We start from the raw sequence: 27060 nt of genomic DNA, 5'->3' as shown, positions 1-27060 counted from the left end.
TGGGGCGCGCACCCCTGGGGAGCTGCTCTCGTCCAGGGGCGGAGAGCAAAGGGCGAAAACGCACGGTCGCTTGAGCCTCCTTTCTTCCCTGTTCCAGTCAGGATCCAGCCAGGATCGAACGCACGGACGTTCGAAGAACGTTCAGCCAGGATCGAACGCACGAACGTTCTTCCCTGTTCCAGCCAGGATTCAGCCAGGATCGAACGCACGAACGCGAACGTTCGTGCGTTCGATCCTGGCTGAATCCTGGCTGGAACAGGGAAGAACGTTCGTGCGTTCGATCCTGGCTGGAACAGGGAAGAAAGGCGGCTCAAGCGACCGTGCGTTTTCGCCCTTTCTCTCCCGGGGGTCCGGCTGGTTTCGGTGTCTCTCCCCCCCCCCGCCCGCACGGTCTCTTTAAGCGGCCCCGCCGCCTCTCCCCGGAGCTCGGCTCCGCCCAGCCCGCAGGAGGACTCGGTGGTCACGTTGCGTCCTTTGGAGCCGGACGCGGGGGAGCCCTCGGACGCCATGGAGGCGCTTGGGGCGGCGGCGTGGGTCTTGCTGCGCCTCTCGCTGGCCAGCGCCCTCCTGGCCTTCGGCCTCTACTGCTGCTACATCAAGTACGTCCACGTGAAATACGATGACATCCCCGGCGCCCCCAGGGCCAGGTAAGAAAGAGGCTGGCAGGGCAAGGAGGCGCTCTCGGCGGGGCTGGCGCTGTAAGAGCCCTGCCTCTTTCCGCTCGAGCGTATCTATTGGTTTTGCTGCGATGTCAAGAGACCTGCTCGTTTCTGCTCAAGTGTATCTACCTATCTATAGGGCGAAAACGCCTGGTTGCTTTAAACCAGTGGTTCCCAACCTTTTTTTGACCAGGGACCACTAGGACTTTTTAGTTCGGTGCAGGGACCCCAAGGTTCAAAATAAAAATTCAGAGAATTTGAAAATAAACTTTAATCATAACTGTTAGTTAAACATTAAACTTAGAATAATATTTGAATATATATATATATATATAATAGAGAACTTTTAATTGAAAATATTAATTTATTATGGGTTTATAACTTTGTTTTATGGACCTTAATTTAGTTCTCGCGGACCCCTGGGGATCCACGGACCCCTGGTTGGGAACCAGTGCTTTAAACTCTTTTAATCCTTGTTTTAGCTGGGATCGAACGCACGTTCAACGAAACGCATGTATTCGATCCTGGCTGAATCCTGGCTGAAACAGGGATTCAAGGAGGGTAAAGCCACCGTGCGTTTTCGCCCTATGAGTGCATCTTGTTTCTCTACTGTGTGTTCAAGTTGTCAGGGGCCATACTGTTCAGACAGGCTCTTGACATGAGTTAGGCTCATTCCTGTTCCTGTGTTATTCTTTGGTTTTGTTCCTCTGAACTGTTCAGGCTGTTACCCCTCCTTTCCCTCCCCCCTGCTCCGACCTTGAGTCTCTAGCAGGCAACTTCAGTACTACGATTTGCTCACTCCCTGCTTCCTACCAGGCACTGTTATCTCGTAGTTCCCAGGCCGCTTAGCTTTGCACCTGGGATGACTCCATGCTTAAAGTTATGCTTTGTAGTTTGGTTCGCCATTAGCAGCTTTGAAACTGTGGATTGCTCATGTTGTACCTGCGGCTCCTGAATAAACGTTTACCTGCTTTAGACCTGCCTGTCTGAGCGAGTGACTTTTTGGGATTGCCGAGGTAGGCTAAAGAAGCTCACAGGCGCCTCGGTAACGCCCCTGCCCAGATCGGGCACGCTGGGCATGGCCGGTGCTGCAGTCGGCAGGACGGGATCTGGCCCTCGAGGGCGGCTTTGCAGACGTTTGCCTTGGGGCAAACGTAGGGCGCCTCTGCCCCCCCCCGCAAGTGTGCATCTCGGAAGCCTGTGTTTGCTTAGAAGGGGAACGTGGGACCTCGTGTCCGGGAGCTCACGGGCACTGTTTGGAAGCGAGCAGTCCCGCGGTGGCCTTTGCTGCAACTCAAAGACTTTCCCATCGTCTCCTTGGCAGCTGAAGAAAAGAAGGAGCAGTTTTATGAGATGCCTGATTTTATGCTAGAATAAATCTTGCCAGGCTTTAAAGTGCTACTAGCTTTCTGCTTGATTTCTCTACAAGGCAGGAACACAGCTACCTCTCACCAGCCAGGCAACAAGTAGTAATGGCCCACCAGGTATTGGCTGGCGCTTCACTGCACATCCCTTATTTCGCTGGTCGAATTGGGCTGCTCTGTGTTACGCGTTTCCCTCATATGCACACAAACCCAAAAAGACAAGCCAGAATTCAACAGCCACCCTGTGAAAAATGTGAGCCGGGGGGATGTAGAAACGTAGACGCAATGTGCTTATCGACCTTTCCTTATTCTTTGGCTGTTACCACACTAGGTATTCCCAGCCATGCATTTTTCTGCAAAACGGGGGTCCTTTTCAAGTTTGTAGAAAGATCTATGTTGCCCATTCACAGCTCAAGTCACTGGATTTAAGAATCCTGAGGATATTTGGCCAACTTGGCTATTATATACAAAGGATTGTGTATGCTCATCTTTTTCTTGAAGAAAACAGACATTTGTACAATTTAAAATCGTAACTAAGTTATGAATGATGTATTTATATTGTTAAAGCTGTGAAACAAGTTTACATTTGATAAGAAGGTGTGTCTATATATATTTCACTTTTTCACTTAAAAACAGTTTTTCTTCACATCTTCAAACGTCTGAAAATTTTAGAACTCCACTAAAGACCCCACTGTGCATCCTAATCCACAGGGTTTCATAAAGTATGGTTTTTTTTGTTTTTCATCTGTAGCTTTTTCTTTGGTCATCTGCCCATCATTTGGAGAATGCTTAAAAAAAAAGAACTGGTGCATGACGTCTTTCTGCAGTGGTAAGTTTCTAACATCTTGAAATTAAAGCTACAGTGCAATTGAGATCAATGATCCATATAGCCAAGAATTTTCATAAGGAAGTATACAAGGAATTCCAACTATTAAATTTCTGGCAATACAGGAATTTGGATGTGATCTTCTCATTTAAGTGTCTGAGAGTGGTGTATTGAATGGAAGATGCAGTAATGTGCATGGGGTTTTCTTATCAGGTTGACTTATATTATTATCTATCACAACTCTGTGTGTTTGTATAATTTGCTAACTTCTGTCAGCGCTTTCTTCTAGTTTAAAATATATAAGCAGACCCTACAAGCAGGGACAGTGTAGCAAAATTACATTTCACTCTACCAATGGCTTCACATTGTGTTTTGTAATAGATTCAACAGCGAAGAAATAAGAACAGTGTTCTCAAAAGTGTTTCTTTAATGTTTACCACTTTGTACGTGTCAGGGACAGACCCTGTTTTTGGTATCAGTCCTAGAACAGTCACTGTCCCTACTTTGTAGACATTTAAAATACATTGTTCTTGTGCAGTTGGGAGGGAAATTTCCACTCCTCGCCCCCATGATTCACAATTTATTGGACTGTGCAGTTGAAGAGAAGCAAGAAGTTTTCCCCTTATATCTCTGCAAGCTAATAGATGGAAATTGGGGCAGGGGATGGATTCCATCAAACATGACCAGCAATCCCCCAACACATACACACCCTATTTCCATCATTGCCTTATGATCCTTTAATGTGTTAGGCTGGAGGAGCTACCAGTGCAGTAAGAGCAGGAGTGTAGTGGAGGGAGGTGGTGGCAGGAGGAAGGAAAGCAGCAAAAGTGAATTAATAATAAGAAGAAGAGTTGGTTTTTATATGCTGACTTTCTCTACCTTTTTAAAGGAGTATCATACCGGCTTACAATCTCTTTCCCTTCCTCTCCCCACAACAGATACCTTGTGAGGTAGGTGGGGCTAAGAGAGCTTGACTAGCCTAAGGTCATTCAGCTGGCTTCATGTGGAGGACTGGGGAATCAAACCCGGTTCTCCATATTAAGAGTCCACCGCTCTAAACCACGACACTATTTTTTTTAACAAGGACAAAACAAAAACGGGAGGGAAATGCATCCTCTAGCTCCTCCCCCCATGATAATATTGTGGCAGCCATGTTTATCCCTCATTTTGGAGTTTTCCTCGCACTTGGAGATGAAGGGGCTTCCCTAGGAATGCAGAAATCTCAGTCTGGGATGATCATTGCCAACATCTGCTGCCTTTATAATTGGCATAGGTAATAGGAGGAAAGCGGTGGGGGTCTGAAAGTAATTGAAAGGGGGGAATTCCACTCCACCTTCAAAAATCTTCCCCTCTGGGATTCTTTAAGCTGTCCTGCTATGCAGTACCCAAGCAGAGCCTATAACCTGCTCTCAACATTCAATTCAGAACGTCTTCAAGCCTCACCAGGCCATTTTAAATATTTATTTTCAAAATTGTTTTTGCATTGTACCTCTGCATTCAGTTGGCCCTTCTTGGTAATACCCTTCTCAGCTGGATATGAGTACTGATGCATCTTCATTCTTACTTATATCTGACAAAGTGAGTTTTGACTCACAAAAGCTTATTCCCTGGGGAAATGTTGTTGGTTTCTAAGAGTGCTACTAGACTGGGGCTTTGTTCTGCTACAGCAGACCAACATAGCTAGCCACCTTAAATTGAACCTATGTGTAACATTGTCGATGTTTGAATTGGGTTGTGGATGTAAGTTTTAAGTTAATTGATCGTTTGGTATTCCTGTCGCATGTCAAAATGCTCAAAACCCACCCTTCAAGACAGCTGTCCCTCATGCCTCAGATTTTCCTTGCAGGAGATTATTTTCTTGACGCATTTTGAACATTTGCAAGTCTTCCCACAAGCATGGGATACTTTGTTATTCTGCAGTTTGTGTTGTGGGTTTTTTTTCCACCTTTTAAAACAATCTTTTGGTCTCCCCCCTTCCTCTTTGTAGGGCTGAGGAATATGGACCCGTTGTGCGTTTGAATTTCTTCCACAGAATCACACTATTGGTGTTAAGTCCTGAGGGAGTAAAGGTATCTTACAAAATATGTATCTCAGCTTGTGTGTGTGTATGTATGTGAAGATCGCTCACAGTACAGCCCTTATTCAGAGCATTTGCCCATCTTTGCAACTGAAACCACAGATGTGTGTATCAGCAAATTGCATGCTGGCTCACTTTTGTTTGTTCTCCCCTATGCTTCAAGTGCCCTGACCTGGCTGGCCCAGGCTAGCCTGATCTTGTCAGATCTCAGAAGCTAAGCAGGGTTGGCCCTGGTTAGTATTTGGATAGGAGACCTCCAGGAAATACCAGGGTTGCTATGCAGAGGAAGGCAATGGCAAACCACCTCTGTTAGGTCTTTTATGCATGGCTGTTTCCCTCGCCATCACCCCTCAGACACCTTCAGGTCTTTGTTTTGATTATGCATGCCGTTTCTGACCATTGGAAGTTGCCTCACTCTCCCCCTGTGTTTCCCCGCATTTTCAAATTTGAGATAAAACAGATCCCTCAAAATGTGGAGAAACGCAGGGGGAGAGCGAGGCAACTTCCAATAGTCGTAAACGGCTTGCATAATCAAAACAAAGACCCAAAGTCGTCGGAGGGGTGACAGAGTGAAACAGCCATGCATAAAAGACCAGTCTCTTACCTGGAAAACCCTACGGGGTCGCCATAAGTTGTCTGTGACTTGAGACCACTTTACACACACACACACTTCAAGTGAGGTATGATGGGTTTCCATCCCCTTTCCTTGCATATGGACTTTTCTCCCCCTTCAATTTGCAAAACAAAAGGTATTTAAAGTTTAAGGGGGGAAATGTGCTCAGCTTCACCCTTTCTAGTACTAGTCAAGGCAGAGTGATGGAATCTGTCATCTCACCAGGTGACTGAATAGCCAGACTCTGAAACTAAGTCTAGAACTCTGATGTGGAAAGGCTGTCTTAGTGCCAAATCTTCTCTAAATGTTCAGCTTCATCCAGGAGATAATACCTGATTTATTTCTTTTTCTATGTGAAAGTGAATTGACCTGTGATTTATCTTTAGGAGTATTTGATGTTACCACAATACCCAAAGGACCGAATTGTGTATGGTCGTCTTTATAATATGTTTGGTGTCAGGTAGGTTAATTTAAAGCTAAGTTATACGTGATTTGTGGAATAAAAAAGTATTAACAATTGATTAAAGTCATCAATTTTCAAGAAAGGTTTTTGTTTTCTTATGCTGTTAAGCAGATACTTGTCATTGGATTACTTCATGATGAAAGTACAAATTCATTCAGGAGAAATAGACATTATACTATCTGAACAGAAACCAGAGTAATAGACATTTCTATTAGTAAGAGAAATAGGCATTTCCCCTTGACCCTATTGCAGTGATGGCGAACCTTTTAGAGCCCGAGTGCCCAAACTGCAACCCAAAACCCACTTATTTATCCCAAAGTGCCAACAGGGCAATTTAACCTGAATACTGAGGTTCAAAGCCGCAGCGGGGAGTCCAGGGAAGGGGGGGAAGGGGGGGGACTGGGAGGGCAGCCTGCGAGCTCACTTGGCCTGGGGCTTGGGGGGGTGGTGAAGAGCGGGGAAAGGATCCCTTGAGGGGAGGAAGGGGAAAGGAAGCCGCAAGCCGGCCCCACTGGCTGCCACCGCAGCACTCCGAACATGGTGCCGCCCATCGAGAACGGTGGTTTAGAAAGTGGGGGAGAAGGAGAGAAAGCCGACACCGCCGCGCACACCTCCTGGCCTGGAAGGGGAAGCATGCGAGGGAAAAGGAAGGCCGAGATGGGGGCCGGCCCGTCGAGGAGGGGCCGAAAACTCCCACAGAGCCCCCCCCCAAAAAAAACCCAAACCCAACGGAAAAAAGGGGGCAGGCAAAGGCAGGCGGGCTTCCCTCCTCGTCCTCCTCGCTCCATATGTGAGGAAGAGAGAAACAAAACGCGGCACATAGGCCCGGCGTAGGCGCACACGGGGTCGCGCACCAAGAAGCTGCCGTCGTGGCTGGCCCGGGCCAGCAGCTCCTCGGCCGCCGCCCGGCTCAGGTCCTTGTGGTACACGGCGGGGGCGCAGGCGGGGGCGCCGGGCTGGCCAGCGGAAGAGCCGCCACGCCGCAAGCCATAGGCCTCCCGCCGCCCCACTCCACCGCAGCAGCAGCAGCAGCGCCGCCGCCCCACCCAGGCGCCGCTCTGGACCCGCTGCCGCCACCGGCCGCTCATGCTTGGCCCCGAGGGCTGCCCTGCCAGCCGCACTGCTATGCCCGCCGAGTCGCCCCCGCCCCGCGACAAAGTTGGCTGCGGCGCGGCGGAAACCTGCGTCGAGGCCACGAGGAGGGGCGGAGGACGGGGACGGGCAGTCAACTTTGTCGCGGGCGGGCGTAGCGGTGCGGCCAGCAGGGCAGCCCTCGGGGCCAAGCATGAGCGAGCGGCGCCTGGGTGGGGCGGCGGCGCTGCTGCTGAGGCGGAGCGGGGCGGCGGGAGGCATATGGCGTTGAGGCCGCGAGGAGGGGGACGGGCGGAGGAGGGGGACGGGCAGGGGGGGCCCAGCGGCTTCACGCGTGCCTATAGAGAGGGCTCGACGTGCCGCTTGTGGCACGCGTGCCATAGGTTCGCCAACACGGCCCTATTGCCTGTGATTATTGCTGTCACAATCCTGAGCCTAAGGCTGAAGAATGAGCCTGTAGGCCTCAAGGAAGCCTCTATTTCACAAAGGCCTGTATAAATTTTGCAATAGGTCTACATTACCCAGGCACCTTCCAAGCTTCAGGACAGGACTGGACTGGGGGGATAATGGAGGGGTAATTTAATTTTTGCAAAAGTATACAAATAATAAATTCAATACAAGATTCTTGCCCATAAAAGGACTGTCAGCACGTTGGTCAAAACAATGCGCCTCTACAGTATGTACTGGCCTGTATCCAACCACACACAGTTCCTCCCACAGAAATACATTCACATTTGCAGAAAAGGGGGTGTAGCAGTTTCTCCCCAAGTCTCAGCGCCTTCTGCAGACACTCACTTTGCCTTGTATGCTGTTCCTGAGTATCTTCTGGTTCCCAGGGTTAAAATTTGGGAACTGGTTGGGCTGCAGCAGGAGGGGGAAGTGAGATAATCCTGCTCTGCGAAGTCTGCAAATTGTTGGGTATGCAGCACTGTTCATTGTATTGTGGTGGTCTCCATTCTGATAACAACCTTTGTTTTCAAGAATAACTTCATGGGTGTTAATGAAACACTGAAAACTTCAGTTCTACAAGAATAGGCAGGTTGTACATGATCATACTACTTCACTTTTACCAGATGGCACTTTTACCAGATGCCTCGTTCCTTGTGTTAAGTGCTAATCGCTCTATTATGTTTGTACAAAACACTTAAAACCAATTTAAAGCATTTAAAAATTCACTAAAGTGGTCTTGTATTTGTATTACCTTTAATTAAATGAATTGCCGCACTCTTCTGATTTCATTGGGCATGCTTTCCAAAAAAATCACAGTTACTCTATATGAAAAAAAAATCAGTGTAAATTGAAAACAAGCGAGAGGCATAAGGTTCTTGGCCAGGCCATATATAATGCACTAAACAAAACACCTGGGAAAGAAATAAAGTTTTCACCTGTCATCTGAAGTTTAAAAAACTTGATGACAGGCAAATACCATACAGTTCTATGTTTGAGGCACCACCAAAGAGAAGGCCCTGTTTCCGGTCATTACCCATCATCCCTCCAAAGGTAGGGGCACACAGGGCCTCTGTTACAGCTCTTCTGATTAAGACTTGACAAAATGTTAATGTTTGTCTTAATAGTTTATTGTTTTTATATTGATAATTTATTATTTTAATTGTAAGCCCTCTTGAGCAGGACTCTAAAGAAGTGAGCGTAAAAATATCCTAAATGAATTAATGAGTGAATAAAATTTGCTTCCCATCTGTGAACTCCAAACTGTTTATGAGCACACTTGACCATGGTTCCAGATCACGGTTTAGAGGCTTGTACTAACCATGGTTTGCCCACTTCATGCCTCATGTCCAAGTATGGTTAGAGGAAATGAAGAAAGGAACCAGCATGTAATCTGGAAGAAGAAGAAGAGTTGTTTTTTATATGCCGACTTTCTCTTCCACTTAAGGAAGAATCAAACCAGCTTACAATCACCTTCCCTTCCCCTCCCCGCAACAGACACCCTCTGAGGTAGGTAGGGCTGAGAGAGCTCTAAGAGAGCTGTGACGAGCCCAAGGTCACCCAGCTGGCTTCATGTAGAGGAGTGGGGAAACCAACCCAGTTCACCAGATTACCCTCCGCTGCTCATGTGGAGGAGTGGGGAATCAAACATGGTTCTCCAGATGAGAATCCACCGCTCCAAACCACCACTCTTAACCACTACAGCACACTTGAGACATGTTCCTGATCATCCACACCATGGTTCAGAGGATCCAAAGATGATGTCTTTACTATACTCCTTTTTTTCTGTACTTTTTCAGATTTTTAGGGAAAGGCTTGATAACAGATCGTGACTATAACCACTGGCACAAGCAGCGGAAGATTATAGATCCAGCTTTCAGCCGAAGGTGAGATTAAAAAACTTACTTGGTGGCAGCCACTTAAGGCCCTTGCCTGCTCCAGGTCTGAAGGGGACAGGGGGAAAGGAGGGTGATGTGGAGAGGGAGAAATCTCTGGAAGGGACATCCCATCTGTAGCATACCTGCACTGCTTTGCAAAGTCCTGTGACAATTACATGCAAAACAATTTTATTTTTGTGAAAGCATACAAGTAATCAGTTCAGTATATGATTCTTGCCCATAAATGGACTGTCAGCACATCTGTCAAAACAATGAGCTCCTGCAGTATTTACTGGCCTGTATCCAACCATACACTTCCTCCCACGGAAACACATTTATGTTTGCAGAAGAGGGGCGTAGCGATTTCTTCCCGATTCTCAGCTCCCACTACAGACGCTCAATGTCTCACCACAAAGCTTCTTACTCTGTGATATTTTTTAACTGCCCAGTTACCTGATTGGCTTGATGGGAATCTTCAATGACAAAGCAGAAGAGCTTATGAAGGTGTTGGAAGAGAAAGCCGATGGAGAAACAGAAATAGATATGATGAACCTGCTGAGGCGGGTGACTCTGGACATCATTGCGAAGGTACTGAGTGGATCAATTTTTGCTCATAACAAGAAATTGTTGGAACAGTGGCTATGGGATAGTGTTATGTGTAGGGTCGTCAGGGACACGGTCCCAAGAACTTGTGCCATGGCTGCTAAATCAGGAGTTCTCAACGTGGTGCCAATGGGCGCCATGGCACCCACCGACACCTTTCCTGGTGGCCACCAAGTGTTTTTAGAAAGTGGGTGGGGGGCATGTGGGGCTTCTGCCCAGAAGGGCTTCTGATTGGCCACTGGAGATCTTATTGACTCTGCAGATTTTTAAAAAGTTGCTTCAGCAACAGCTGCCCCCACAGCACAAGGACATTCACTGCATTACTTTGTGTGTATACAAGAAAATATTTTCTAACAGTGTGTTCATTTTAAAAGGCATCCAGTTAAGCAGAGCTTCAACCTGAAATGTTGAAGAGTTACTATTAGAGTTATGTGTAACCTCCCTCCCTGACATTTTGTGGTTGGCTCCACCTCCGGAGGCAGCCATTTTGAGGTTGAGCCCACCACCTTTCCAAAGGTGTCTGCAGGCTTAAAACGTTTGGGAACCCCTGTTCTGCATATTAGTTGACAGGAAGGCAACTTGGAAAGGCTGGGAAGCTGTGCTTGAAAAAGTGCAAATCCTAATTTGAAGGCCCCCTTCTAGAAAATAGTGTTTGTGTACTTTCCTCCATAAGAATGAGGACTAACTTCTGTCTGTCCAATTGTCTATGGAATTTTAAATTTGCAGTAAACAGGCTGCTTCACCTTTTTGCATGATACAAAATGTGCAAAGATGATGAAATAGAACAGTCCCAGTAATGAGATACATACACACACACACACACACACACACCTGTTCCCCCCGCCCCAAGGTATTCAGCTCTGACTAATCTTCTCATTTTTTCTCCACATAATAAGGTGGCTTTTGGCTTAGACCTGAACACCCTGAACAACGACCTGGCACCTTTCCCACATGCTATGTCTCTGATCGGGCAAGGATTGGCCGGGATGCGCCAACCTTTTTTCAAGGCCAGTGAACTTCCCCCCCCCCTTTACGAATCCCCCCCATTATTAGCCAAAGGGGGGAAAAAGACAGGCAAAGGGAAGGGTCTGTTTTAGTCAGTGAAGTGTGAAACCCTCTCTCTGATTGTACCTTAGCCCTAACCCAAACTGAGGTCCTGTATGGCTGGTATCTGGAAAAGACAATCATGCTAGGAAAGGTTGAAGGCAGCAAGAGGAGAGGAAGACCCAACACAAGATGGATTGACTCAATCAAGGAAGCCATGGTCCTCAGTCTGCAAGACCTGAGCAAGGCTGTTAACAGTAGGACATTTTGGAGGATGTTAATTCATAGGGTCGCCAGGAATTGGAAGTGACTTGACAGCACTTCACACACACACAGAGCTGGTCTTGTTCTTCAGAAAAAAACACCAGAGAGAGACGGTCACATCTGGTTTGGCCATTAGTCTTTGCCGCTTGTGCCCATATCTGTATGACTTCTTGCCTCCACGGTGATGTTGACCCAGTGTTCTCTCACAGCACATCACTCTTCACTGGAAAGAGAAGCCCCTGAAAACACATGCTCTGGATTGTTAAGCTGGGTCTTGGACCGGCTCCGGTCCCACACCCGTTTTCAGGAGGACGGGTGCGACATTGCTAAGCAGTGCACCAACAACAGTTTTTGTTAAAATCTCAGGGTCTTGCCCCAGGCTTACAATCTGAAATTAAATAAAGGCAAGGGTGGAACTGTGTGGTGCATGTAGAACTAGAAAGGGTGGAAAAACTAGACCACAGAAGCAGGAGACAGGGAAATAAGCTGAAGGAATTAAGAAGAGGAAAACAAGAACAGAGAGATGCTGCTTTCAGATTCAGGCTGGCCAATCCCCAACACAGTGCGAGCTGAGAAATGTATTAATTGTCTCGTTGACCTTTCAGGGAAATTATTCCTCGAGGTAGGTTGTAAAAAAACACAACCCAGTACAATTATAAACAACCCCCTTGATACTATTAAAAAGCAATTATTATACCAATTATAATGCAAATTGTAGAAATAACTGTTACAAGTCACTTACTCATTAAACCACACAGGTCATTATTTTATTTTTTAAAAAATTATATCCTGCTTTTTCCCCTCATTGGGACCCCAAGTGGCTTATGATCTCATTCTCGGCTTCTCCATTCTGTCCTCACAACAACCATCGTATAAGGTAGGTTAGGCTGAGAGATTGTGATGGGCCCAAGGTGACCCTGTGAACTTGCATGGAAGAGTGGGGGTTTCAACCCGGTTGTCCCAGGTCTAACTCTAAACCATGCTGGCTGGCTGTCATGGCTGGCATTCTGCCTTCGGAAGGGAGTTTTATAATGCATACTATAATGCTAGATAATAGTGCTTAGCTCAAGGATGGCTTGAAAACTTGCAAACTTTTACAGTTTTTTATTAGAATGCCCAGACTTTAGAAAGCCAAGAGTGCATATTCATGATTTTCTGACAGCTAAACAACAAAAAACAGCATGGTCTAATGGTTAAGGTATCAGACTAGGATCTGGGAAACCCAGGTTCAAATCTCTTATCCTGCCATGGAAACTTAATGGGTGACCTTGGGCCAGTCACACATTCTCAGTCTCAACCCTAGCAAGTATTTGGATGGGAGACCTCCAAATACCAGGGCATGATGTGGAGGCAGAAAATGGCAAACCACCTCTGAATGTCTCTTGCCTTGAAAACCCAACGGGGTCACTAGAGGTCAGCTGTGACTTGACGGCAAAAAAGAAAAGCACAATTAACCTATAAAAATCTTATGTTCTTTGCTTAAAAACAAAAGTGCTTTTCAGGATTAGATGACTGTCCATATTATTCAGTCTTATTTGTAAGATTCCCAGCATGTGCTAGCTGATCCACCAGAAATGGACCAGGGGTCCAGTCAGTCTACCTTCTGCCTCTCCCTGCCATGATGGGGAAGCATATGACTTACATCACACCCTCTGCCATGCCATGTTTCACTGTGTGCTGCTGTGGTCATGATAATATCCGTTATCTGTTTAGTACATGCCATGGAACAGAAAAGTGGTAAAAGAGATTCAAGAAAATGTGAGGCTGTTGCGTCGTTCTGGGAAGGAGTGTATTGAGCAGAGGTGCAAGGCCATCCAGAATGGAGAGGAGACCCCTTTGGATATTCTCACTCAGATATTGAAGAATGCAGGTAGGAAAGCCCCTGTGGAAAGAAACCAATCATTGTGCTGACTGTTCACTGAGGATAACATGAGGAGACAGGGAGGAACTAGGGAAAATCCTGTAAGCAGCAGCCGAGTAACATTTTACTGAGTTTGCTTTCCTTTCTGCACACAGGTATTTAAGGCCTGGGCATAACTAGCGGCACAGGCCCTTTGACACGGGCCTAAGAACCAAAGGGCTCTTGTCCTTCAACTCTTAGCCTGAGGGTTGGGGCCTTAGAGCTAGGCAGAAGATCCGCTCGTAGACAGAAGAGACCCACTCAACAATTAGAAACTTCCCCTCCCTTTCTTGTATATTTTTTTCTCTGTATTGTTAGCTGCTTTTGGGAAATTAGGTCTATATGTTTTGGGAAATGTTCTTACCTATAAGAGCAGGTTGACAATTGGATGCAACGGTTAAGGAAGTTTTGATCCATTCTTACTAGGAAGCACAGAAGAAATTCATTTGGGCCAGTAGTTTTCTAGTGGGTTGGCAACCTTCTCTGCTTCTCCTTCTCTGTGTAACCATAAGGATAATATATTAAGCAAAATAAACAAATTTGCTTAGCCATTTCTGATTGCAATTTTTTTTCTTTCCTGGTGAAGGATTTTTTTCCCCATGTAGTAGATGTAACTGTAAATTATAGAAATTGAAGAATCTCTACCATCTGAATATCAGTGTTAGGAGGCAGCATCTGTGTCCTGTTTGTTGGCCCTCCAGGGCAACTGGTTGGGGCGCTGTGTGAGACAGGATGCAGGACTAGATGGACCCCTGGTTTGACCTGGCAGGGCTGCTCTTAAGTTGCCACCGTGTGTCTTGTGTGGGGTTGCCAGGTCCCTCTTCATCACCAGCGGGAGGTTTTGGGGGCAGAGCCTGTGGAGGGCGGGATTTGTGGAGGGAAGGGACTTCAATGTCGTAGAGTCCAATGGCCAAAGCAGCCATTTTCTCCAGGTGAACTGATCTCTATTGGCTGGAGATCAGTTGTAATAGCAGGAGATCTCCAGCTAGTACCTGGAGGTTTAGCACAACTAAGAACACCTTATGCTGAATAAGGAAATGACAGGAGAACAACCAGCAAAAAGCTCAAAATGAAATGACTATTTGAACTACGAATTTAAACAACAGTCTTCTGTATCTAACCACAAAAAACACCAAGTATAACAATTGCAAGCCAAGTGTAACAGTTGTGCCAACCGACCCTGGTTGGTTGCCTTGTTGGGGAAGAAGACACGATTCAACGCAGCCCTCGCCCAGGCTACAGAAATTGCTGATTACCAAGCTATTGGATTCACAATCAGCTTTATTTTTGGACTTCTAGTTGCCTGTTTGTTTCATATTGTATATATCCTTGTACCTTTTTCATGTTTATTTGTGTTATATTGTATACACACGTTGTATTTCATGCTTGCAATTGTTACACTTGGTGTTTCTTGTGGATAGATACATAAGACTGTCGTTTAAAATTTGTAGTTCAAATAGTCATTTGATTTTGAGCTTTTTGCTGGTTGTTCTCCTGTCAGTACCTGGAGGTTGGCAACCCTAATCTTGTGTATGCCACCTGTTCAAGTTTCAAGTGCCTCTACCAGCTTCCAGCATACAGTTTTCAGTCTGGGCATGGTTACAAGCTGTTATAGCAGGGGAGGGGAACATCTCAGCCAGTTGAATAAGATCTAGGCCGAGTTTTTGTTTTCCTTCCTGTTACAGCCTGTGTTTCAGCCAGAGAATGGCCCATGGACTCTTGAAGCTCTTCGTCTGTGGCTTGCCAATAGTGGTATTTCTTGGGCCCTTCATCCCTGCATCCCACCCACTAATGATGTCAGTGGGTGTTACATTGGCTGTCGTAGGCAGGTGCAAGCCTTCGGCCCACCTGCCACCTTCTCTGTTGCCGGCCTCTGGACTGCGGCCCCGACCTCTATTGACCAAAAAGATGCCGGTATACTGTAGTATACTGTACCAGAGTGTACCAGCTCAAAAAAAATTCTCTGCTTAGGTTTATTTGAAGCCGGAAAAGCCAGTGACTTTGTTGCCGTTGCTTATGATCCTTTCCTGCCACCTTTTACGCATTTCCCACTCTAAAATGGCTGCCAACCTCATGGACTGAGGGCCCCTTCAGCTTTCCAGGGGGGATCTGGAAGCAGCCGTTTGAAGTGAATGAGTGAGGGCCAGACTAGATGTTACTTTTTTTTGGCAAGTTGGGCCTGGGTTTTCCTGACCCAAGACACTTTCTCCGCAGCCACACAGCAGCTGCAGAATATGTCATTTTGAAGCTGCAGTTTCGGAAGCTGAAACACGTTTTTTGGGGGGAGAGCAGAGGCAGGAGCGCTTGCTCCTTCCCCCATGCCATGGTCCGGAGGCCTCTGATGATCTTTAAAATGGCATTCCCTGCAGCTGCTGTGCGACTGCACAGAAAGCGAATTGGATGAGGGGACCCAGACCCAGTCCCGGATAAATGATGTCTAGTTTGACTCTGAACGAGGCATCAGAGCAGACATTTTCTTGACAGGGCAGAAAAGCAGGTGCCGGTCCTGGGAACGAACAGCAGAAGGAAACTGGAAAATGCTCGAGAAAGAATGCGGCTAAGGGGAGACATGATAGAGGTCTATAAAATTATGCATGGTAGGGAGAGAGTGGACAGGGAGAATCTTTTCTCCCTCATAATACTTGAATGGGGGGTCATCTGCTGAAGCAGGAGGGTGAGAGATTCAAAACAGATAAAATGAAGTATTTCTTCACGCAAGTCATTGTTAAATTGTGGAACTCCCTGCCCCAGGATGGGGTGATGGCTGCCAAGTTGGAAGGCTTTAAGAGGAGAGTGGACATGTTCATGGGGGATAGGGCTACCCATGGCTACTAGTCAAAATGGATACTAGTCATGAGGCATACCTATTCTCTCTAGTATCAGAGGAGCATGCCTATTACATTAGGTGCTGTGGAACACAGGCAGGATAATGCTGCTTCAGTTGTGTTGTTTGTGGGTTTCCTAGAGGCACCTGGTTGGCCACTGTGTGAACGGACTGCTGTACTGGGTTGGTCTTGGTCTGATCCAGCATGGCTTTTCTTATGTTCTTATGTAAGAATCACTCTAGCTAACTCAATGGTTAAAGTTCTTCAGGCAGCTTCTTTCATAAAATATTTTCTTTCTGTGTTGTTCCTGAGGGAGAATCTTGAACTTAAAATGTCTTGGTTGGAACCTTAATAAACAAGAGTGTTTTTTAGACTTTGCTTTTTAGACTTTGTTCTCACTTCTGTTCTGTAGACATTTATGTGGCTAATGGTGTCTCACCTCCAGAACTGTGCTGTATTTTTGCCTTCTTGTACCTGTGGAGCAGAATGTTAACCTTTGCTTCCTGTCTCAACAGCACAGGAGGGGGATTGCGATGATGAAAGCATGCTGGACAACTTCATCACCTTCTTCTTTGCAGGTTTGTGGATCTGTTGCCCTTTTAACACACAAACACGCTGATCCACCCCCCAAAAAATCTGCTTGTATTAGAAGCAGGCATCCGAGGGTCCAGCCAACGAGGATGCAAATGTATATTTTGATTTGCATTGCCATTCACATCAAGGCATTAATCTGGATTAGTTGATTAACCCCTTCAGCTATCTGGGGTCACTCCCTTTTGTACAAGACTTGTACATGACTCAATGATATAAACGGCCAAATAAATTAGAATCGGGCTTAAATTGCAGGAATGATCTCTAGACAAAAGAGCAGCTCAGAATTATAATATGTTATACCACTGCCTGATACTAGGTTATAAGCATTTCCTGCCTTGAAGTTTTCGCAGACTGAACATCCATAGCATATCCTTGGATGGACTAGATCAACTGCCTAGTTTGCCTATATGGTTGGGCCAGAGCTGACAATGACTGTTATTTTCAAATGCCCACAAGGGGGAGATCTTAGCCAATGGGTAACCAGGGCAGCTGCCCTGGGCCCCCCACTGGGGGTCTACCAACTATCCATGACCCCAGTCCCCTGACAGAAGGGAGGAAAGAACAGCAGGCTCCTGCTGCCGCTCATACCTGCCTCATCCAGAGCTTAGGCAGCTGGCTCTAAAGTGGCTACCTGTGCCCTCCCTGTCCAGGGTTCAGGCAGCCGGCTCCATGGTAGCAGCCACTCACATGCATCCCATACGAGGCCTGGGCAGCCAGCTTCTAACAGCAGCTTCCATCTGTCTCACTGGGGAGGGCTGCCCTTTGCTTTGCCCCAGTTCGGGGTGGGGGAGGGGGATGGCAGCGGTAGCAGTGATTTTGGGGGCCCATCCTGGAAATTTTGGCCAGGGCCCCAGAATTACTAAAACCGCTTGTAAAAGCCCTCCCTGTCTGATTTAACCACTTCCTGATAGGAAGGCAAGAGTTTTATTAGCTGATGGAGGGATCAGAGAAAGGAATTTCTCACACACCTGAAGTCCAACCTGGCTAGCTGGCTGTAGACCATCTCTCTCTCTCTCACTCTCTCTCACTCTCTCTAATCTATCTAAGCTTAAATTTTTGTCATTTGGATGCATTTTGAACTGGACTTCTTGCCTTGAAGAAATGGGTAAATCTAGTTTCTTGTTTTGATCCCACCCACATTCCCCCACCTCACTAGACTTCCTTTCATGCAGGTCATGAAACCACTGCAAGTCAGTTGACCTTCTCAATCATGGAGCTGGGACGGCAACCAGAAGTAATGGCGAAGTAGGTAAATGGGGCCATTCACATCCTCCTTTCTTGTTACGGTCTGTGATTCAGGGAATTGTCGTAGACTGCATTTTTTTTTGTACACACAAGGAGTCCTGAGCATTTTGGGATACTTGTTCATGTTGACAAGTGTGATGTTTGAATCTGGCAATAATTGACAGTCATTAAAAATTACTCTTTTCCCCTAGCGTTTTCAGTCACAGGACCCGGTATTAACTATATATCTGATAGCTAATCCAATAATTAATCTAATAGAATGTATATTTATCTTGAAAATTGCATAAGCACTAAAAACAAAGGATTATGCTATGAATGAAAGTCTCTTTAAATATTATGTAAAACATGATAATTGTTCTGTTGAATCCGACCAGTGGTCCATCTAGTTTAGGGGTCCCCGACCTTTTTTGAGCCTGTGGGCACATTTGGAATTCTGACACGGCATGGTGGACGCAGTAACTAAAATGGCCACCGCAGGAGGCAGAGACAGCCACAAAATGATTGCCACAGCTTAACATCAGCAACACATCAGATCCTTGTGCTATGGTGGCAGCTGCTGCCAAAGCAACCTTTTTAAAAATCTGCACAGCCAATCAAATCTCCAGTGTTCAGTCAGAAGCCTTGTTGGGCAAAGGTCCTACCTGGCCCCTTGCACTCCCTAAAACACTTGGCAGGTGCCAGAAAAGGTGTTGGCAGGCTCCATGGCACTCACTGCCACCATGTTGGGGACCCATGATCTAGTCCATCCAACTGATCAACTGATTGCCCTGGAGGGCCAACAAACATGGAATTGAGGCCAGGGCCCTCCCCTAACATTGCCTGCTAGGTAAACCTGTTCAAAGGTTTACTGCCTGTGTATGTGAAGGTTCCTTTTCGACTTGATGGCTGGTATCCATTGGTGGACCTGTCCTCCATGAATCTGTCTAAGCCCTGTTAGAGCCATCTATTCCCGTCACAACACCCACTGGCAGTAGTTGACACAGTTCCATCCTAAACAGATACCCTCAGTCCATTAAATTCTATGGGATTAGAAGGGGGTGACTCTTGCTTAGGATATCACTGCGAGTAGCAAATTTATTGAAAGAGTAATTAATTGAGGTACGGTATGTTTTATGAAATAAAAGGCTTTCATGGATAGCTTTTATGTAATCTCTTGGAACATCAGTATAATTGGATCTTTATGGCTCTTGCATGATAATTAATTTAGCAGTATCCGTTTTATTCTCCTGGAAGTATATTGATACCGTGTTATGAAGTTAACGAAATTAAATCATTATAAAGAACACATAGTGTTGCGTTGTGACCACTGAGAATGGGGACTAAATAAAGAAATTGTGATAAACTATGGCCCTTGCAGGTTAATCCTTATCTTTTCAAATATAGAAGTGTATGTTATAGCTTAAAGTCACTAGGCAATTGACTGAAGTTCTCCTCTCTGTACTTGTTAGACTTCAGGCTGAAGTGGACGAGGTAGTTGGTGTAAAGAGAGACATTAGCTATGAAGATTTGGGGAACCTCCAGTACTCATCACAGGTACGAATTGACACAGGTAAAACTGAAAACTGAGACACCAGGCAACCCAAAGCTGTTCTGGATCCTTTACTGTGCTATTACACCGCTGGAATTAGTAACAAAATTGGTTTCTGTATGAGGCTTCAAGCATGAGGCTTGTCAGAGTTTTAAGTCAAGGGTAGCTCGAAGCTCTTTACCTCTAATACAGAATTTAGTAACTAGGCCTCATTAGAACACAGTGCAGTATTAACTTTTGTTATTCAAAATGCTGGGCATACAAGTTTTGAGTGCCGTATTTCTCTAATTCTACCACTCTGTGGCAGTAGAGCATATTGTCCAATCATTGCTAGAGTTTTCTCCACCCACCATCTGACAAGGACCACGTCACCTGCATTACACACACTCTTTGCCTCTAGATACCGTATGGAATTTGAACCTGGTTAGTAATTTGTTGTGTATAATTCATGCATCTCTTAAAATCTTATTTGAACCAAGAGAGCATGAAATACCTCCTTTAAAATAGTACCTTTTTGTTTACTTCTCTTGTTCTGTGGCTGTGCATTGCACATTTCTGCTAGATATTCTCTCCTTCCTTGCCAGACCTGCAGTTTTGTGAACTTTTAATTTTTTTAAATTTTGCTTTTGAAAGAACCAGTGGGGTTTGTTATCTCTTCTGCTTCCATTATGCATAGAAGAAAAAGAGTTGGGTTTTTATATGCCGACTTTCTCTCCCATTTAAGGAAGAATCAAACCGGCTTAGAATCACCTTCCCTCCCCACAACAGACACCCTGTGAGGTAGATGAGGCTGAGAGAGCGTGACTTGCCCAAGGTCACCCAGCTGGCTTTGTGGGTAGGAGTGGGGAAACAAATCCTGTTCATCAGAGTAGCATCCACCACTCATGTGGAGGAGTGGGGAATCAAACCCAGTTCTCCAGATCAGAGTCCACCACTCCAAACCACCGCTCTTAACCTCTACACCATGCAGGCTCCCCAGCAGAAGGGAATATTGGGCTAAACCAGAGCTTTTGGGACATTGCAGCAGATAAGACACATTTTGCCTGTGTTCAGATCTCACATTAACTGGCATTAAGCCCAAATAGGCATGAACCTGGCTGGCTGCTGAGCTCCTACCCACACCATGCTTGTCCTTCTCATCTCATTTCTCATGCAGAGAATCCTGGTGAGTAACCAACTCTGGTTGCCCATGAGAGTGCAGGTGTGCAGATTAGTTGGGAGTTAAATTTTTGCTGCACAAACCAGGATCCTAAACCAGAGTTTAACCCACGCTTCAAATCTCAGTTTGTGGAAGGAAAAACTGACTACAGGTAACTCAGGATTCTGCATTCATACATCATGGTAGAGAGATTCATGAGGCAAAGCCATGGTGAGTAGAAGGAACCTTCATATTTAGAGGCAGTCAGCCTCGAAGGCCAGCACTAGGGGGCTGCATCAGGGGAGGGTCTTGCGCTCTATGCCCTGTTTATTGGCCCTCCATGGCTACTCTTTTGGCTGCTGTGAGCCGGGCTAGATACTGATCCAGAAGGGCTCTTCTTTTGCTCTTACGTGTCGATTTCTAACCAGGATTCTCCATGTGAGAAGGGAAAGAGTAAAGTATGTGCAAAAGGCCCGTATCAATTCAGCCTCAGTTTAATATTGGTTAGAAGTGACATCTGAATGCAGACTTCCATCTGGTCATGCAAAGAGGTCTGAAGCTTCTTGTGGGAAACTGCATTTCTCTGTAGCAGCAACCATATGAGACAGGTTTCAACCGCAGTACTGAGCTTAATCTGAAATGTTCGCTGAAAACCCACAGTAAACCAACCTGGAGTTTTAAGCAAGGCATTCCAGTTGCACTGGTGAGCCAGCGTGGTGATTAGGAGTGGTGGGCTCTCTAATCTGGATAACAGGGTTTGATTCCCCACTCCACCACATGAGCCGCAGACTTTAATCTGTTGAATCGGGTTGGTTTTCCCACTGCTACAAATGAAGCCAGCTGGGTGACCTTGGATCAGTCACAGCTCTCTCAGCCCCACCTACCTCACAGGGGGTCTGTTGTGGGGAGGGGGAGGGAAGGTGATTGTAAGCCGGTTTGATTCTTCCTTAAGTGGTAGAGGAAGTCGCCATATAAAAACCAACTTCTTCCTCTTCCTTCTCCTCCTCCTATATAATTGTCATGCAAGATGTTAAAACGAAGGGACGGCTCCTCTGCTTACCCTGAGTTAAATCCACGTTTCTCCCTTAGGTCCTCAAAGAAGTCCTGCGATTGTACCCACCAGTTCCGGGCACTGTACGCTGGACGGGAAAGGAAGGCATCGTAGAGGGGGTCAAAATTCCGGCAAAAACCACTTTAGTTGTGAGTCTGTTAAATGGGCTGTTATCTGTGATTGTCTAAAAAGATAGGTTACCTGCAAGAATACTCAGTGTGAGTTGTGTGACCCCTGTGGGCCTGCAAGCCCAAGGTAAGGAGTGCATGCGAGGCAAGTGAATTTAGTAAATACCCTGTGCTACCTCTCTTGAGTCCCCAGCGTTCATTAAAAAAATGTGTTCCCGAAGAAAATGTGTAGTGTTTTGAATGAGGTTATGTGGTGGAAAGTGCAGTCAAGTCACAGCTGACTTACGGTGACCCTGTAGGAGTTTCAAGGCCTGCCTCAGTGTAGCAACCCTGGACTTCCTTGATGGTCTCCCATCCAAGAACTAACTAGGATCAACCCTGCTTAGCTTCTGAGATCAGGCTAGTCTGGTCCAACCAGATCAGGGCAAATAAGATACAGCTGTATGATTTTCTTTATAATACTACTTTATTTCTGTTCCCTGCCATTTTCGTCCTTCCCCATCCCCACTGAAAGAAGTCTGAGCTTCTTTCAGAGCACTCTATTTGTGAAAGATTTCAGGATTACTCATTTCTAATTTTACATTATTGTCATTCCTTCAACTCTTTAGGGGGCTCTTGTATCACTGGATGGAATATTATTACTTTGACTGGTAAACTTGAGTTTTCAAAGTGCTTTTTTAATGTGTGTGTTCAGATGGCTCTATTGAATAATGATATGAATAGAATATCAGTCAATAGTCAACCTAGAATATTGGGCCTGCTTAGGCATCCAAGTCATAACATACAGATAAATAAATTAAGCAACCTTTCAGCATATCAGATTTATTTAGCGTTTTTGTGGTTTCAAGTTGACTTATGATAGCTCTTTCTTCAGGTCTCCAGGCAGCAGGTTGAAATTTCAGGGCCTCCAAGTATTCCACACACTTGTGGGCTTCTTCTAATAGTTCTATGGCCTTTTATGCATGGTTGTTTCCCTCACGATCACCCCTCCAATGACTTCGAGTCTTTGTTTTGATTATGCATGCCATTTCCAACTGTCAGAGGTCATCTCGCTCTCCCCCTGCATTTCCTCACATTTTGCCCACGTTTTCAAATTCGAGATAAAACAGGTCTCTGAAAACGCAGGGAAACGCAGGGGGAGAGTGAGGCGACCTCTGATGGTAGGAAACGGCATGCATAATAAAAACCAAGACCGGACATCATTGGAGGGGTGACGGCAAGGGAAACGGCAATACATAAAAGACCCTAATATTCCTGTAATTAGTGTAATTTACCCATGTAAATTAGATACGGGTGGCATGAACAACTCAACGACTTCTTACATTTTGCCCATAGTTAATTTCAATTAAAAATAGTACAGTAACTAACCATCTCTTTAAATCAATTGTAACTTCATATGCTAAAAGATGACTTGTGCCGTGGTACAATATCTAGCAGTGTGCGAAAGTATTGTCATGATGAATTCAGTAGACCCCATTTTTTGACATCATCAGCTCTCACCCATTGAGTCTCCAGGCATGGAATTCTGGGAAGCAGGCTGTTGTACTCTCCTCTCTGTGTACCATGGTGCCTCCTAACCATAAACTTCATGGGCCTGATCTGCAAACACCCTTTTTTATCAGGTATATGAGTTTCCACAAAGAAATGAAATCAGGAACACCAGTTTCCATTAGAACTCAGAATACTGATAAGATGGCCCTTGTGAAATCACAGAGCCTCTTCCCTCCCTCTCTCTCTCCAGCTGATTCTGTTTGGTGGTCCTTACGGCAGTTGTGAAACCAGTTCCCACACTTCCCAAGTCAATGCTTCAAGTTTTCTTTTTAAAAACTATTAATTTTTTAATGTACCAAAATGTCTACATGACTTAAAGAACCAGAATGAACTAATCAACCTATAGAATAAATCACACAAAATAAGGAACATTTATTTAATTTTGTCTTGTATGCAAGTCGCAGAATTACCTTGCTTCATGGGCAGCCTCAATGCATAATCTTCATCTTTTGATTAGAACAACATGGTTAGACATGTATTTGCCTGTTTCTGAAGGTAACTATTGTATTTATATCTTACCTCACACCTACACATTTAAATATTTGTCTTCTCTTGGCAGTTCAGCACATATATCATGGGACGCATGGAAAAGTTTTTCAAGGACCCACAGCTTTTCGATCCTGATCGATTTGGCAAAGATCGATCCAAGTGAGTCTGGTAGAAGTGTGCTCAAGGTTCTTTGTTTTACCAAAACAAATGTGTTGCAATGTCTGACCTGGATGGCCCGATCTTGCCAGATCTCAGAAGATAAGCAGGGTCAGCATTCGGATGGGAGACCTCCGGGGAAGTCCAGCGTTTCTACACAGAGACAGGCAATGGCAGACCACCTCTGTTAATCTCTTACCTTGAAATCCCTATGGGGGTCGCCATAAATTGGCTGCAACTTGATGGGACTTTCCACTATGTGCAACGTGTGCAACTTAAAAAGATCTGCAATGGATCAGACCAAAGGTCCATCTAGACCAGCATAGTATTTCCCAAGATGACCAGCCCTCTCCTCCATGAAAATGTCCACTCCCTTCTTAAAGCCTTCCAAGTTGGCAGCCATCACCACATCCTGGGGCAGGGAGTTCCACAATTTAACTATGCATTGTGTGAAGAAATACTTATAAGAACATAAACACTGGGCTCCTGTTTAATTTAGGAGGAGTAAGTGTGTCCCATTTGGGCAAAACAGTATAGATGACTGATTCTCTGTCTTGGATTTATTTTCAGGCCCTACTATTCCTATTTCCCATTTTCCTTGGGGCCTCGTTCCTGCATTGGGCAGACATTTGCACAGGTAAGATGGTCACCATTGCTGGAAGTGGAGGACCATGCAAGGATCACTTAGACAGAGCACACCCTTGCTTCAGGGGGGGGATAGAGCTAGCAAGGCTGGTGTGGTGTAGTGGTGAAGAGTGTCGGAATAATATCTGGGAGAACCAGGTTTGAATCCTCGTGCCATAGAAGCTCGCTGGGTGACCTTGGGCCAGTCCCACATTCTCAGCCTAACCTACCTCACAGGGCTGTTGCGAGGATAAAATGGAGGAGATGAGAAGGCTGTAAGACACTTTGGGTCCCCTTTGGGAAGAAAGGCCCTGTATGGGCAGGTGCCATGGCCATGAGCACCTTGTTGGGGACTCCTGTGCCATGACTTAAACAAACGAACATAATTTTGTCCAATGAAATGCACAAGTAGCCCCATAGAATTTCTTTTTTCTGTGCCCTGATATGTCAAAACTGCTTTGGTCAGCTCATAATGTTTATTTTTTGTTTGTTACAGATGGAGACTAAAGTGGTAATGGCCAAATTTCTGCAGAGGTTTGAATTCCAGCTGGTTCCACCGCAGAGCTTTAAAATTTTGGACACTGGAACCTTCAGGCCATTAGATGGCCTAGTCTGCAGACTGACACCACGCAACCCTCTTACTTTTGAAAAAGATTAAGCAGAACACCGATGATGGGCTAAACCTCCACTGCATTTTGGAATTGCTACTAGACCGTGCCAAAATGCATTTCATAGACCAATCAGGGTTGAAAGGTCTCAGTCTGGAGCTTCAGCTAGGATTTTATGGTCTGCCCTATGCGTTAAATTTTTCAGGTGTCCAGCAGTGCCATCTCAAGCACTCTTTTAAGTCCATTAAAAGTCAGTGGGCTTAGAAGGGTGTAACTCTGCTCAGGATTGTCCTGCAAACTGGAAAGGGGTTGAAACCGTTGGAAAGGCTCAGCAGGTAGTCCCAGTGATTCTGCAGAATTGATTGTGGCTGAAAAACAGCTCCGAGTTCTTGTTCAGAGACGCAGTTTTTCATGTAGCGCAGTGTGAGGACGATCATATTCCAACCTGAGTTCACCAGGAGTTAGATCATGATGGAGGATCTAACCAAGAATTGTGCACACACATTTCTAAGATTTCCCTGGAGCCTATCTTGCGCAGTCCCATAATCCTTGGAATGGTGTCACAGGAAGGTGCTGCACAGATACAAGGGTGGCTGCAAACAGTTCCTTTTGTTGCCATCTTTGACTCAGCCCTACTGTTTGAAAGGCAGGTTGGTCCCATGAGCGGCTTCTGTCTGTCTTCTAAGCCAGTGTGGTGTAGTGGTTAAGAGGGGTGGACTCTAATCTGGAGAACTGGGTTTGATTCCCCACTCCTCCACATGAAGCCTGCCCGAGATCTTCTTTTATCAAAAAAGCGACCAAGGCTTTGCAAGGCCTAACAGCAATGCCAATAGGAAACTCACCCCAAAGGAAACATCTGGAACCTTTACCTCCCAGGGGTGCAGCATTCAAACTGGTCGTCCAGTCTTCCAAAGAGGGTCCAGCTGTGGGGTTTCCCGTGATCTCTATTAGGACAAGTATTACTTAATTTCTTCCTAAATGATCTGGTATCAAGCTGAGCAGTCAAGCGGCAAACGATGCCAAATTATTCAGGATGGTAAAAACCAACGCAGATTGTAGAGAATTCCTTGAGGGTCTCTCCAAACTTGGTGCGAGAATCATCATGGTGAATAAGATGCATTGTAAGCAAGGGTAAAACAGTGCATATATTGGGACAAAAATTCTGACTTTATGAATATACAGATTGGTGTTTAAGCTGGCAGTGACTGACCAGGAAAGTGATCTTGGGGTCATGTTGAGTATCTCGGTGAAAATGTTGATTCCTTGTCTGGCAGTAAAATGCAACTTATGTGTTCAAGATGCTTAGGAAAGGGATTAAAAATAAAAGCGCCGGTATCATAAAACACCCTTGTAAAGATCTCTGGTGGTCTCATTCTGGTCAGCCCTTCTCAAAATGGATATCATAGCTGCAGAAAAGGGAAACCAAAATGATCAAGGAGTGGGAGTTTCTTCCCTGCAAAGAAAGGCTAAAGGTTTGGACTTTTCACTTAAAAGCAAGCCATGTAAAAGAAGACATGACAGGGGTTTTTGAAGTTACACATAGTGTTCAGAAAGCAGATAGAGGGCCTTTTTCTCCTTTTCCTAAAGACTGTGTAGGATCCCAGTGAAGCTGATGGGCAGTAGATGCACTTTCCTGTGGTCGGGAAGGACTGCTGGGGAACGCAGGAAAGGTTGGATCCTTTTGTCCATAAATGGCTGGATCCAACCTGTGCTTTCAGAACTGGTTTGATGCACTTTCCATTCTTAGTAGAGTTGCCTGCAAATGGGCAATCACACTGTAGTTAATTTAATTAAATCTTGGTTTTGTGTGATATCTGAATCAAGCCCTGGTGGGTATACAATGTCCACAAGGGTTTGTGCAGGAGAAGATAATTTCACTGGGGAATTCACTATA

At 45.6% G+C, this 27060-nt stretch overlaps 1 protein-coding gene across 1 annotated transcript; it reads left to right on the top strand.

Moving 5' to 3' along the window:
- Positions 1-507: 507 nt before the first annotated feature.
- On the top strand, positions 508-25216 carry LOC130478711 (cholesterol 24-hydroxylase-like). Its single transcript, XM_056850883.1, has 15 exons — positions 508-647; positions 2775-2852; positions 4837-4918; positions 5926-5999; positions 9341-9427; positions 9868-10006; positions 10918-11028; positions 13043-13199; positions 16570-16632; positions 17821-17893; positions 19342-19426; positions 21649-21759; positions 23849-23937; positions 24505-24571; positions 25055-25216. Exons 1-15 carry the CDS (start codon positions 508-510, stop codon positions 25214-25216), a joined length of 1518 nt encoding a protein of 505 aa, XP_056706861.1.
- Positions 25217-27060: the final 1844 nt, after the last annotated feature.

Source organism: Euleptes europaea, chromosome 6 (genome assembly GCF_029931775.1).
Source record: "Euleptes europaea isolate rEulEur1 chromosome 6, rEulEur1.hap1, whole genome shotgun sequence".
In the NCBI taxonomy this organism is placed as follows: domain Eukaryota; kingdom Metazoa; phylum Chordata; class Lepidosauria; order Squamata; family Sphaerodactylidae; genus Euleptes; species Euleptes europaea.
This window is presented reverse-complemented; position numbering and strand designations above follow the sequence as displayed.

Coding starts and splice junctions, on each gene's coding strand:
- LOC130478711 (XM_056850883.1), top strand. CDS start 508: ATGGAGGCGCTTGGGGCGGCGGCGTGGGTCTTGCTGCGCCTCTCGCTG. Junction 11,029..13,042: donor TGCGCCAACCTTTTTTCAAG/GCCAGTGAACTT, acceptor TTATCTGTTTAG/TACATGCCATGGAACAGAAA. Junction 21,760..23,848: donor CGGCAAAAACCACTTTAGTT/GTGAGTCTGTTA, acceptor TTCTCTTGGCAG/TTCAGCACATATATCATGGG.